The 13,727-nt window shown below is 42.1% G+C and overlaps 3 protein-coding genes across 7 annotated transcripts; 1 reads left to right on the plus strand and 2 right to left on the minus strand.

Annotated features, from left to right (window-relative positions):
- Window positions 1-209: 209 nt before the first annotated feature.
- On the minus strand, window positions 210-9,461 carry LOC139771277 (cytosol aminopeptidase-like). Its single transcript, XM_071703933.1, has 8 exons — window positions 9,301-9,461; window positions 8,875-8,990; window positions 3,217-3,380; window positions 2,708-2,882; window positions 2,276-2,603; window positions 1,930-2,198; window positions 1,523-1,701; window positions 210-1,317 (listed from the first exon to the last, which is right to left on the minus strand). Exons 1-8 carry the CDS (start codon window positions 9,382-9,384, stop codon window positions 1,091-1,093), a joined length of 1,542 nt encoding a protein of 513 aa, XP_071560034.1. The 5' UTR covers window positions 9,385-9,461; the 3' UTR covers window positions 210-1,090.
- On the minus strand, window positions 3,483-8,203 carry LOC139771276 (E3 ubiquitin-protein ligase COP1-like). The gene has a single exon (XM_071703932.1). The coding sequence runs from the start codon at window positions 7,965-7,967 to the stop codon at window positions 5,919-5,921; it is 2,049 nt and encodes a 682-aa protein (XP_071560033.1). The 5' UTR covers window positions 7,968-8,203; the 3' UTR covers window positions 3,483-5,918.
- Fbxl7 (F-box and leucine-rich repeat protein 7) lies at window positions 9,038-13,688 on the plus strand. 5 transcript variants are annotated; one of them, XM_071703942.1, is made up of 2 exons: window positions 9,038-9,046; window positions 11,238-13,688. In XM_071703942.1, exon 2 carries the CDS (start codon window positions 11,251-11,253, stop codon window positions 12,595-12,597), a length of 1,347 nt encoding a protein of 448 aa, XP_071560043.1. In that variant the 5' UTR covers window positions 9,038-9,046; window positions 11,238-11,250; the 3' UTR covers window positions 12,598-13,688. The 5 variants fall into 5 exon arrangements, with proteins under 5 accessions (XP_071560043.1, XP_071560044.1, XP_071560039.1 ...); XM_071703943.1 differs by lacking the exon at window positions 9,038-9,046 and adding an exon at window positions 10,006-10,275; XM_071703938.1 differs by lacking the exon at window positions 9,038-9,046 and adding an exon at window positions 10,282-10,593.
- The last annotated feature ends 39 nt before the right edge of the window (window positions 13,689-13,727 follow it).

The following is a 13,727-nucleotide window of genomic DNA, read 5'->3' on the forward strand; positions in this document are numbered from 1 at the left end:
AACTTATTTTCAAAACTGTCGTTTTATATACGGACAATCAAACGTGATAGTTGCATGTATAAAGTGGGATTTGTCAGTTTCGATTTGGAAACTGTATTTTATATAGGGGAACGGTGTCTAATAGAGGAAAAATCTTTCTGCTGGATTTCTTTTTGGAAAATGGGATATAGATCAACTGTTATGGATTTAAAAAAAGTTTTGAAGCTAGATTTACTAATAAAAAGTTTATGACAAGTCTTTCAAACATATATGTCAAAATGCGATGAATACATAATTATTAAATTTCATGATACCGAATGTATCTGGAGATGTCGGGATTTGTCTTCGACAAATGTGAAAATTGTTGTTGAAATGAGCAACTTCCACATCTAGATGTTAAGTATTCTATTCGACATCCTTTTTATCGCATGTATACATTATTTTTATGGGTTATATATTTTAATCATATAAGAAGTGGTAACTTAAAAGATGTAGGCACTGCCTAATATGGTGAGGTATGACTTTGATTCCGGGGATCGTATAATCGTCAAGCATTTCGATAATGATCCGTCAGATAGAAATGTAACTATTTGAGATAAGTCATCTTATCTACATCTTGATGTATGAAACATATCAAGAATTAAAAATGCATACGTATAAACCTTGAGTAATATACTTAACATGTACATTCTCCAAATATTCTTATAATAGTGGCAATGTATTATAGCATAAAATCTTCGTTAGCATTCCTTACATTTTGTTAGATTTTTCAACTCAAGTTTCTGTCTACTGAATATTCAGACTCGTGATATTAATAACTCTCGTAGGAACCTGATCAACGAGCCTGTTATCTGCTTAGTGAGACGTTAAAAATGCTGTTACTGGCCTGCGGTAAGTTGTTTATGCGTTTTATCACTGAACGTTATCATATTAAGTCTGATTAGATCGTCCAATACAATCCCTCTCCATATTAGGCGCAATTCCCCTATATATATATGTATATTTCTATATACATATCCTTCTGTGTAAACTTTTACATATATATATGTATAGAAAATTACAAGAACCCGTTTGACGCGCGAGTTACGTAAAATGACCATCAGTAGATCGTTTAACAGAGCGCCTGTAGGAATTGTATAAGCGTACGTGTCGGGCGCCCGGTCATTCCGGCTGGGATATACGGTAATTCGTCGTGGGCGGGGCCCATGACACCAGCTATGTCCAGATGCATCCACGGCATGTCCTTGCTAACAAACTCCCTCAAAAAGGCAGCGGCGGTACAAGAGCCACCACCCTTGCACTTCGCGAGGTTATTTATGTCGGCACCCTTGACTTTTTCTGAAAATTATCATGACAGAGATTTTCAAGTTTTATGTAAGCGACAAGTAATAACGACGTTATGTCCCGGCTTTCAGTAATGCATAAGGGACAGTAACCCCTTGCTGAATATATAAAGAGAGAAGTTTCTAAAGAAGTTTTCTAAAATAATCCGATAAGAATATAAAATGGATAACGTAATAATCGCAATCCTTAAATCACTCACTCGTCACTTCATCCGTGAAATGCTGCCACAGAGGGAATCTCCATACTCGATCGCCGGTTACCGTGCCAGCATTTCTCAGAGTTTCATAAAGGTTGCCGTCATTGGTAAACACTCCAGTCGCGGAGTTCGACAAGGCAATTCTCATGGCACCGGTCAACGTAGCGATATCCAAGATAAATCTATTTAGAGAGATTGAAGACTTATCAGTTTATAATTATTTCTAATATATCTGTCGAATATATCGATAAAATATAATATAGTGCATAACACAGTAATAATATGGGAGAATTCATAAGACCATCTTTTTGAAGTATAATAGTACGTTGATAAAATAATTAGAATTCAAGAGACGTAGCTTTCTTATAATATTCAAATATCAGGGCTCACACGATTAATCTTAATCTAACCTCGGATTAAACTGCTGAGCGTAGCACAGCGCGTCGGCGAGAATCAGCCTGCCCTCCGCGTCGGTGTTGTCCACGATGATGGTTTTGCCGTTCATCGCCTGCACCAGATCTCCCGGCTTCGTAGCATGTCCGGACGGCAGATTCTCCGTGAGCGGGATCAGTCCGACGATGTTTTTCTTCAGTTTGAGTTCGGCCGCGGCTCGGATAGTGGCGGCCACACAGGCGGCGCCGCTCATATCGGCGCGCATCTCGTCCATTTCCGACGACGGCTGTGAGCAACCGTTCGTCCTCAAGTCTCACTTTCTCCTTACATTGTTTTTGTAAACGGAGAAAGGGAGTGACTTACCTTAAGGCTGATGCCACCGGCATCGAAAGTGACTCCCTTACCGACGAACGTCACCGGTGATTCGCTTGGATTCTCAGCGCCCTTGTAACTGATCTCGAGGAACTTGGGCGGTTCGGTGCTACCGCGCGCCACGCTGAGGAACGAGCCCATCTTCTTCTGCTCGGCCCAGCTCTTGTCGCGCACCTGAACGTCGACCCCGAGATGCGTCAGGACCTCGCAGACCCGTTGCGAAAATATCGTGGGCGTCATCAGGTTCGCGGGCGTGTCCGACAGCTCGCGAGCCCAGTTCTGCGCCTGGGCTTTAATTATACCGACTCGCCATTCCGCCCTTAAAAAAATGACGAACCATTAGTTTTGTATTCGTAAAACGAAATCTAGACCTCTCAATTTTAATGGATATTTTTGACGAGAGCATAAAGAAACATCACTTACTCTCCTTCATCTCCGTACAGCGAGATCTTTGGTAACTTCTTTTTTTTCTCTTCATTTTTGAATCCTTGATAAAGCCACGTGGATAAACCAGCTCCCTCGGCAGCGGCTTCCGCGTCTCCCAGGGTTTCCAGCTTGATGTCCTTTATCTCCACGTCATCCAATGCGCGGCATCCCGCTAGAACAATAAAACTTTAATAGAATCTATTATACTTTATATTTATAATAATATAACTTTCTCTTTAATAATTTTAATTTAAAATCTATTTTTTAAAAATAGATCAATCATCTATTATAATTATAATTATATCATAATCTTGAACGTACAAAACAAACTAATATAATTCTTTAATACAATAACATAATATATTAAAATTATTAAAATGAAAGTATCAAAATTGTTCTACTATGTATATTGAAATTTTAATTTTGAAGTTTGATCTACAGAGATTTGAATAACAAAGTGGAACGACTATACTTGCATAATATATATTTTGAATAATAAAGATTACCTGCTGCAGCAGCACGTACACTTTCCTTTCCTTCATGGATCTCTTCAAGTTTGTTAATACCAAGGCCTTGCTTCCCCAGTCCAACTACCGCGATTCCGGCGTAATCGGTTTCATCCAACCCCCAAAACACTCTAGCATGACCTTTAGGGATCTTTGGTCCTGCTCTGTAGCGTAAACATTTGTTCCAAGTTAATGAAAAGATTTGATTGGAACAACTTATGAGGAAAGATACGCGATAGTAGTACGCACTTAAGTAGTCAGAAATGTCCAGACACAAATTCATAAATTTATTAATTACAATAGAATCTAGGCGTTCTTTTGACATCCATCATGTGTACGGTATACTTGCAATTTTAAAATACACTCTAAAAATATACTATTCTTTATTCTAGAATATTCTTCTTTTTTGTCCAGTTATACATTATACATCGGTACATTTACAATTACTCACTTCGGAGATTATAGCTACACATTAATTCACAACTGCTGTGTTTCTGAGCTACTGAGTATCAGCGTAGATACATTACGTTACGGAACTGTTTCTCACATTTCAGTTCTCACTAACATTGTTGAAACGAGCATATTACAACCTATACCAGCGGCTTAAGATATAAATACAATGAAATATCCGTTGATAAACTTCATTATTAATTTGTTTTATGTACAGCAACACTATAAGTAGTAATGTGACTTTGTCATGGGGTTTAATTGCCATAGTTGTATAGTGGAACATAATTAAATAGTAAAAAACAGATTTACATATAATTACGTGTTTATCGCAAACAAGAACCAAGATTCATCGATATGACAGAAGCTTAAACTTTCTTTTATAAAAAGAATGTAAAACGTACTCACTGTTCTATCATTTCTACACATTCCGAAAATCCATGCGAGTGTTGTTCTTACCGCAATACCTGTTTATTTTTCTATTTGCTCTTTGTACATTTTCTCTTTTTACAACGTTCATATTTAAGACAATAACTTGCTTCGCGTTAAAATCTGTCTTTCAATTATTCAATATTTCAATTAGACTAACGTAATATTGCAAATAGTTTTGACAGCAAAGTCAAACACAAAGATTATAATATAATTATACAAAACATTTGATATGCGGTAAAAATATATACCGCAAAACAGAAAATTTCAGTAAAAATATGCGTTATCTATATGTACAATTATCGGTGCAAACAATATTTAAGACGTTGATTATCCTTATCATGTCTCTGTTTACAAGATTGTGCAATCATGATACCACCAAGTAAATTTAAGCTGAAAATTTTATTAGTAACAAGTTGCAGACAATCTTTTGAATTGTTGAGATTTCTATCACACGGTAGCGAAAACATGAATATTTTATTTACTTATCGGTATTCAAAATATCGATATTGCGATTACTAGGTGGTTTCTAGGAAAATACAGGTACGATTTGTATACGATTGCCAGTCGAAGTTACATATGTAGTATATCAATTTTATATTATATTTTATTATACGCGTATCAGTTTTGATGGTTTCCGATGTTTCAATCTTTTCCAATCTTTAGAGAAGTTTTAAACAAGTGCATTTTAAATTTACTATGAAAATTTTATAAAAAGAAGATTGTGCCGTTATCAAACGTGTCTATCGTTTTTAAGTTTTGCATTAAGAGCAGATTTCGTAATGGATTAAGATATTGGAACAGTCGCCACTCGGATATTAAGAAGCGTTATCGGAAAAATCACGCATCTCGAACGCACGCATACACCGCTGTAAATTTTTGCAGCCTTGAACACTGCTTCCAAAAGTATTGTACTTATTGTAATAAATGTCATTCTCACACCACACATCAATCATATTTAAAAATATATATGTATATATATATATATATATCTGCATAAAATACAATTTAGAGCAAGCGTGCAATTATGGGTATCTCCGACGAGCGTTAAGTATCAATAACGTAAAATTACGAAAGATCATCGTTTTCATAAGTCATACGCAGGAATATTTTTCGAACGTGATGTAATAATGCAAAACTTTTTATCGTTACGATTCAGTCTGTTGAGATTAGAATTATATCTAAATTAGATTAGAAAATAGAATTAAGATACGAAAATGTAATAATTAACAGTACCGATTTACCTAATCATCTTACACATAGTATACAATCCAGAGAAAATATTTGTGCTCTCTGATACATTGAGCATGGATCAATCGAAGATCTCCATTTGCAATAGTTTTATTCGCTGATAATGCATTCTTCCGATGCCATTTCCATCCGATTTATTATAGATTACGTCAATGGTAGAAATTTTCGCATCATTATTATAAATTATTACGCTATTTAGAATGGTTCCATTACTTCTCGTTGTTATATTCACGCCTAAAATAATCACAAGACAGATAACATAAAATAAAAAGGGTCTAAGGTCCGTATTCATAGAGCCGTATTAGCATTTTAAAATGTCACTCAAGATGATCTTGAAATAAGAACGGATTATGAATACGGGCCAAAGTGTACAAACTAAAAATATAAGAAAAACATAAAAATAACAGAAGATTCGGTAAAAATTCTTCTTCTCTTGAAATATAATTTTCATCATTATTCTTATATTTATACTTTTGGCTATCTTTTTTTATTATTTAGACCCGTTTTAATTTATAGTAATCGAATACGCGTTTCACTCATTGCGAGTTAAGTTCAATTGCTTTTACCTAATTGTCTCAAACCAGCTCTAATATTTTGATAATTCCTTGAGAGTTAGCGGCTACTACGATATTAGACATCTGCCGCCAGCACACCGCGGACACGAACTCGTTCAGATCTTCCTCTCTTCTGTCCTGCACCTCCAATATGCTTCGAACGGCGTCGAATTTGTACGAGAACAACTGCTTCGTCAACCCTTTGTAGTATACGTATAGCGCGTTATTTTCCGATCCGCAGGCAACGTAATCGCCGTCAGTAGCGAGTCCGACAAAGTTCTTCTCATTCACATGCCCGACGAACGATCGGAGACAAAGCGGATTATTTATGTTCCACATCTTCAGCTGAGAATCCGTGCTGGCTGATACAATTTCCTCCTTGTTGATGAACTTGACGTAGGAAACGGCTTTGCGGTGGCCCTTGAATATGCACAACGCCTCCTTCATGTTGCGCAAATCGTAGTAGTGTACACAGTGGTCCGCAGATCCAAACGCCAGGTGACACGAGCTACGCGGATTGAATTTTACGCAGCACACGTTTGCTTTCGCCTCTAACGACGCCACGGAATAATCGGTATTCAACGCCCACAATTTCACCCGGGCATCGTCGGAGCCGGACGCGATCAATCTGGTATCCACGTCGTTGAAATCGACCGACCAACACCTCTTCTCGTGCTCCTGGAACGTCTTCGTCCTCTGACCGGTCGTCGCGTCCCATACCGTCACGGTACCTTCATAATCTGATGACGCAAGCATGCCCTTGTGAAAGGAATTCCACGAGACGCACGAGATTTTAGAACTAGAGACCATCTCGACGCAGGGGTAATGAATGTCGACGGTGTCCCGTATAACGGCACCGTAATCGAATACCTTTATGCGCTTGGTGACACCGGCGATCGCGAAAAATTCGTTGTCCTTATCGAACTCGATACTAGACACGATAGTGGAATTGTTGAAGAGGTCCGACGAGTAGTTTAGAGTGGCCACTGGACGCAGAGAATTGTACCTCGAGAACTTGACGAGATTTTCGCGAAAGACGTCTAGACCAGAACTCGTGCTGTGCACGCCGCCGTGAGTCTCGCTCTGAGGCTGCGATTTCTGGCCGAGCAATAGTTCCTTGCCGCGAGAGTCGAAGTAACATTGAACGAAATCCTCAAAGTGAGCGTGCAGCCTCTTCCTACGTACGGCTAGGGTTGATCCACCGGGGTGACTGACGCTTGGATTGGTGAAGGTGTCGGGACCGACGGTCGCCTTGTCGCTAGGTTTCACCATATTCGAGTCTATTATGTCTAAAAGGCCGAGCATCTCCCGCCTAATGGCCGATACCTGCGCGGAATCGTTCTCGCTCGCCTTCTTGACGTCCTCCACCCGTGGACATTTGCTCTGAACGTCCTTCAGAATGTTCTCCACTTCCTCCATGTCTTTCTTGATCAACGCCACTTCTTTCTGCAACTGATTCCGCTGTTCCTCCTTTTGTTGCAGCAAGTGTTTGAGGAACTCGTGCAGAAGCTTGTTCTGCGCCGTACAAGTCTCCGCCTCGAGTAGATGCTTCCGTTGAGTCAGCACCTCGAGCATCACATTTACGTCGGGCAGAGTGAGATTGGCGCTCTCCGCTGCCACGATGCTCCTCAATCCGTCGGACGCCGGTGCCGACAGATCACCACCCGCCGCTCGGTGCCTACTATTGTCCGCGTAAGAGCCTAGCTGAGCGAGACCTTTACTTCTCGTTTTATACTTGGAAACTAGCTCGTCCAACAGAAAATTCGGGAAAATGTCCTGCTCGCTCAACGTGAAACTGCATTTCGGGCAACGATCCTTAATCTCTAAGCACTTTGCGATACAGTGGTGACAGAACGTGTGTCCGCAACGTGTGATATACGCCGTGTCGATAAGATCGAAACAAATCGGACACATGTAATCGTTGCTCTTATCTTCTAATATCCCGGTCATCCTCTGTAGCACGTTCGTAGGCGGATGAGGCTTATTAATTTTACCGCTACCGTCGCCTAATCCACCACTGCTCCCTGCGCTGCTATCGTTCCCCATATTACCGTCGCCAGGAGTCGACATTACTACTATTACTCTACTTCGATTTCTGTCAGTCTTCGAAGCAGTGATGGTTAATTAATTGAACGACTTAACCGCTTAAAATCTCCTATTCGATTTGTCTGACGTCGCGTCGAAAAGAATATATCATAAATCAGGCAGTATTATAATTCTCATTTATAAAGCGCAGCGTGTTTCTAGGATATCCTTGTGCGGAGCAAGTTGCACTTCATATCATGCCTATAATACCGTCTCTCTAGTCACTCCTGAAACAATGAAAATAATGCCAGTGAGCTCGTGAGGCGCACGACTATCGTTGAAAAATTCAAAAATTTTCAATAACAGAAATAATACTTCATATGAGAATTTTAAGAATATAACAAAGGGAAAGCACTTTTGAATGTCAGATAAAAGCTCAGGCAGCATTATAACAATTGTTTCAGGCTGGAAATATGAATAAAATATTTAAACATATTGTTATATCGTATGACGAAACGAAAGTGAAACAACAATTTGGAAATGCAATGCTGTGTATGGACGGGGGGGGGAGGGAGAGGTCTTTATCATACAGTTCTATACACCTTAGCGTACGCGCTTGTTAAACAAGGTATGTGCTAAGAGTACGTGTATATACATGAGGAAACACAGGTCAACTTCGTTGACAGAAGAGTACAATATGGAGAAAAAAAAGGAGTGTTCCGATGTGTCGAGTTAACAAACATATGTGTCAATGCAGAATAGTCTGGAGAGTATATTCTACACAACAGAGGCGCACACAAGGGGCACAGCCTTGTTAGATGATTAAAAAAAAAGGAGAACGATACTAACACAGACGCGCGCTGCAGTGTGGAATGCCGTATCTCTCTAAAATCGCGAGGATGCACAAAAAGAGATTTACAGCGGTGGTAAGTAGCGGACACTGGGAACTTACAGCAAAATATTCTTCAGCAGCTTGCCGTTGACCAGATCATTGTACTTGGCCGCCGTGGGGGTGAGCACAACGTTGTCCTCGCTCTCGGTTTCGTATACACCCAGTACCAATCCCGTCTGCGGAAAAAAAAGGGGTCAAGTATGTCAGGGGAGCGGGCGACAACGGTGACAAGGTCGTCGACGCGTAAAGCATATTCGAGGATTTGGGGGGTCGAGTCGGCGTCGACGTTCGATCGTCGACGTCGACGAGAACGAGCATAGATAACTCGTCCGAGGTGAACCTCGTATACGTGAACACGACGACGGGATCGCATCGTGTCGGATTACGTTTGTCGGATTTTTCCCCACGAGACGGGAATTTCGCCGTCTCGCCGTCTCGAGAAGCGAACGCGCCGCATTAGTGGACGAGGGAGGATCGCGCGATTACCTTCATGGTCGATACGCTGGCGAAGAGACGCAAGTGCGAATTTCCGTGCAGTAGTGCCTTAGCTCTGATAAAAGACAATGCCATAATTCGTTCCCGAGAGCATTAGGTGCGATACATATATACACCGATTATGAGGGCCGCCGCACACGACACACGACGGCGGCGACGGAACGACGATTCTGATTGGCCGGATTTGATCTTCGCTCGGTCCGGCGCCGTGCGATATAAACCGCGCGAATTACGAACGCGGGAAGTCGTTCTTTAAGCGAATAGTCACGTGACGTACGAATTCCGCAATAAAAATCGTTCGTAAGTCCGTTCTGTAATTATTCGAAATTTTAAAACGTATTTTTAAAACGAAATAATGCTAGTCTTGGACGGAAAAAAGAAATAGAATGAAATATAATAGATGTATATTGCTTTAGAAAAAAATGAGCGAGCAGATGGTGTGCAGATATGAACTCTATAGCAGCTAGATTTAAGAGTAGCATAAAAATTGGAAGAAACAATTATTGTGTCGAAAATTGTATAAAAATCGTGAAAAACGAATAAGATTTCCGCTTTACATTTCGGCTTTAGAATAAGACATAAGGGGATAGAGTCGCCATTTTGCTAACGTGCTGGTTTGTCCAAATCTTTGCGCGATCGCGCACGATTTACTTTCTTACAACGATTCATTATTTTATTATCATTTGTTACGCTTGTTTTTCGTTTAATATGAATTTTTTGGTCTTTCTTGAATGTAGAAACTGTCATTCACGTTCGTGCGAAATCTGACTAATTTTTTGGCGTTTTGGGCCCGATTCTGCGCCGCCAATGAGGTGAAGCGCCTCTCGCGACGCACCTCTCATCTTGGGACCACTTGGGACCCGCTAGAAGCTAGAAGTCCCGGTTGATCGACTTGGAGAGGGGTTTCGATCATGGAAACGAGAGAGGGGGGAGATGATCCACCGCGTTGGGCAGCGTTGGGGCCCCGTAAGTGTGTCGGGGGTCGGGGGCCTGTCATATGTCGGATTTTCCGTTCCGCGTCCGCAAAACGCGATCGCGCACGTTCCACGGCGACCGCACGAGCGACTCGACGAATTCCAAGGCACGCGCGACCGCCGAGAGCGGATCCCGTTCACCGCGGCCCGTCGCGTCGGTCCCCCCCGCGCGGAGCGAAACGCGCTCGGGCCCCGCAGCTGCTTTACGAGAGTTGGAATGCGGGATCAACATGGAGGTGGTGGCGAATAGATCGATATTGCTCGGTGATGTCACGCACGGTCGCTGACTCTCCCGTTCGGCATCCCGTTTGTAAGTTGTGAACGTCGCACGTCGAGCCTCGAGCCGTAAACGGCTACGCGACGCGTCGCGTATGCGACGCATCGACAAGGTCCCTCCCCGCGCAAAATTCGAGATTCACGGTGGCTGGATTTTTTTTCGAAAGCGAATATGCTGAAATTATCGTTGAACCAGCACGAAAGTTCAATCGAGAAACGTGGAATTGTGACAGTTTTATATAGTTGCTTCTATAAATTCGGAGAGTAGTCTATTCGTAGATTTATGTTATGACATATGTGTCTTCCTCGACATAAGCTAATATAATTACGCAAATAAAATTTTTTCTGTTTTTCTTTGATACGCATTCGAAAGCGGTCTCTATTTGTAATTTAGATTGGCCAATTTTGAATGCTTCAATTGTTAAAATTTATATATCTCTGAAATTATATATTTTTATTGAGCAAATCCAGGTGAAGAAATGTATTTTTAAGTATAATTTTTTTTATATTATCCATTAAATAAAGTATTATTTATTAAGTATTATTTATCTTAAGATTAAAAAGCGAAAATCTTTTGCCTTGCAATGCCACCTCGAATGACCCAAATAATTTTTATCTTTACTTAAACATGAATGTAAAAAACACAATTGTATTTTGAAACAAGTTTCCAATTTGCAGAACGGAGCATGGAATGGAAGGATCATGCCCACTCCTCTTTCCCAGCTTCGGGGAGCAGAGCGGCTCTGAGCGGGGAGGAGGCTACTCGCAGAAGGTCGGCGTTTATCGACCAGGTGCGGACGCCATCGACTTGGGCTACCACACCCTCGACAACAATGCTTGTCGCACCACGTCGTCGTCGTCCTCGTCCACCCCGGGCGTGTCCAGCACGCCGATTCGCCAGCAGCAACAGCTACCGCAGCCCAAGCACCATCTGGTTCACCACGTCGCGGTCAATGACCTCTGTCAACTCGATGACAATTTGTTGCTGAGGATTTTCAGCTGGCTCGACACCCGCGACCGCTGCTCCTTGGCGCAGACCTGCCGACGCCTCTGGGAGATAGCGTGGCACCCGGCGCTTTGGCGAGAGGTCGAGGTGCGTTATCCACAGAACGCCACAGCGGCGTTAAATGCCTTGACGCGCCGTGGCTGCCACACGTGCGTCCGTCGTCTGGTCTTGGAAGGTGCCACCGGATTGCCCGGCATTTTCGCCCAGCTGCCGTACCTTAATCTGACTTCCCTGGTGTTGCGACACTCGCGTCGAGTCACCGACGCCAACGTCACCACCGTGCTGGACAGCTGCTCTCATCTCAGAGAACTCGACCTGACCGGTTGTCCTAATGTCACTCGCGCCTGCGGTCGTACTACTATTTTACAGCTGCAGTCGCTCGATCTCAGCGACTGTCACGGCGTCGAGGATTCCGGCCTGGTGCTGAGCCTGTCGCGCATGCCGCACCTGGGATGCCTTTACCTACGTAGATGTGGCCGCATTACCGATGCCAGCCTGGTCGCCATCGCCTCCTACTGCGCCAGCCTGCGTCAGCTATCGGTCTCGGATTGCGTGAAAGTTACGGACTTCGGGGTGCGCGAGGTGGCGGCGCGTCTCGGCCCGTCCCTCCGCTACTTCTCCGTAGGCAAATGCGACCGCGTGTCCGACGCCGGTCTGCTGGTCGTCGCCCGTCATTGCTACAAGCTGCGCTACCTGAACGCCCGCGGTTGCGAGGCGCTCAGCGACAGCGCGACCATCGCCTTGGCGCGCGGTTGCCCGCGTATGCGCGCCCTGGACATAGGCAAGTGCGACATCGGCGACGCGACCCTCGAGGCACTCTCCACCGGATGTCCGAACCTGAAGAAGCTGTCCCTGTGCGGATGCGAGAGGATCACCGACGCCGGCCTCGAAGCGTTGGCCTACTACGTGCGTGGCCTGCGGCAGCTCAACATCGGCGAGTGCCCCAGGGTCACGTGGGTCGGCTATCGCGCGGTCAAACGCTACTGCCGACGTTGCGTCATAGAACACACTAACCCTGGATTCTCCAGCTGATGTCAACCCAGTCAACAACGTCGCTCGTATCGAGGATCTCGAGTAGCGATGTAAATATTCTCGGAAAAAAGTACTCCGAGTAGGAGAATATCCTGGAATTCTCTGGAAAAAATTCTCTGGAAAAGGGCCTTTGAGGTATATCCTGAGAATATTAAAATAAAAGTATCTATATATTGATATATATCGCGAGAATATTTATAAGACTATATTCTCTCTAGTACGACTTAAAGTACGCGTCCAGACAATATTCTCAGGATATTTGATTATCTCGTATCACTAATCTCAAGTGCCAGAGTGTAATATAGCGGAAGTTCTTAGAGAAATTGTAAACCCAATTTTTTTTATCAGAGTTTATGCGACGATAAATGTTACTCTTTTTGATATGACGTCCACGCGAAATCGACGTTAGGATGAGTTGTCAATTTTTGAGATCCATGACTTGTATCGCCTGCAATCTATTTATTAACAAGCATTATTTCATCGCTCGCATATTTGTAAAAAGATTGTTTCACGATTGGTTGTAAAAATATATACATATATCCTGCTTCAAAAGTCGTGCGTGCTATTTATTGTTTTCATAATTTAATGCACTACGTAATGATAATGAATCGTTTGTAATCCGTAACAACGTTTTGTAATTTATTGTAACGATACGACATTAAATACTTTCATTTCTTAACACCACTGGAATTAATATGTAGATTAATTACATGGCATTTATGCGGTGTGTATAAAATTGCGTAGAAATGTGCTATAAGTAAATCAATCCCAGTTAAACCCAATTATTTTAGAGATACAAAATTTCGCGCGGCTGTGATATTTATCTCATTAAAAAATTGGTATTGTTACAAAAATGAAATATACTTGACAATCAATTTTATTTAAAAAATTTTATATTACGAGATTGTAATTTCTGAAATCTTTTTTATTTTTTTCGAAATTTACAATGACTTGCAGAGCAAAATTTTTGTTGAAAACTCACGGTTGCGAATGCGAAACGAGGGTAATTTTAACACACAGTATATGTAAAATATATTATAAAAAATGTTATTTATATAGATATATATAAATACAATTTTAAAGAAACTTAATTATAAAGCTCTATATTTTTCCACATTTAAATCACGACT

Source organism: Temnothorax nylanderi, unplaced genomic scaffold (assembly GCF_030848795.1).
Source record: "Temnothorax nylanderi isolate EJ_2023f unplaced genomic scaffold, tnyl_v1.0 TNYL_tig0037_pilon, whole genome shotgun sequence".
Classification (NCBI taxonomy): Eukaryota; Metazoa; Arthropoda; class Insecta; order Hymenoptera; family Formicidae; genus Temnothorax; species Temnothorax nylanderi.

What these genes read in the sequence shown, in the direction of transcription:
- LOC139771276 (XM_071703932.1), bottom strand. Translation starts at nt 7,967, where the DNA reads ATGTCGACTCCTGGCGACGGTAATATGGGGAACGATAGCAGCGCAGGG.
- LOC139771277 (XM_071703933.1), bottom strand. Translation starts at nt 9,384, where the DNA reads ATGGCATTGTCTTTTATCAGAGCTAAGGCACTACTGCACGGAAATTCG. An exon ending in CCGGTGGCATCAGCCTTAAG is followed by an intron (nt 2,199 to 2,275) that starts GTAAGTCACTCC and finishes GGTTGCTCACAG; the next exon opens with CCGTCGTCGGAAATGGACGA. An exon ending in TTTCACGGATGAAGTGACGA is followed by an intron (nt 1,318 to 1,522) that starts GTGAGTGATTTA and finishes GATAATTTTCAG; the next exon opens with AAAAAGTCAAGGGTGCCGAC.
- Fbxl7 (XM_071703942.1), top strand. Translation starts at nt 11,251, where the DNA reads ATGGAAGGATCATGCCCACTCCTCTTTCCCAGCTTCGGGGAGCAGAGC.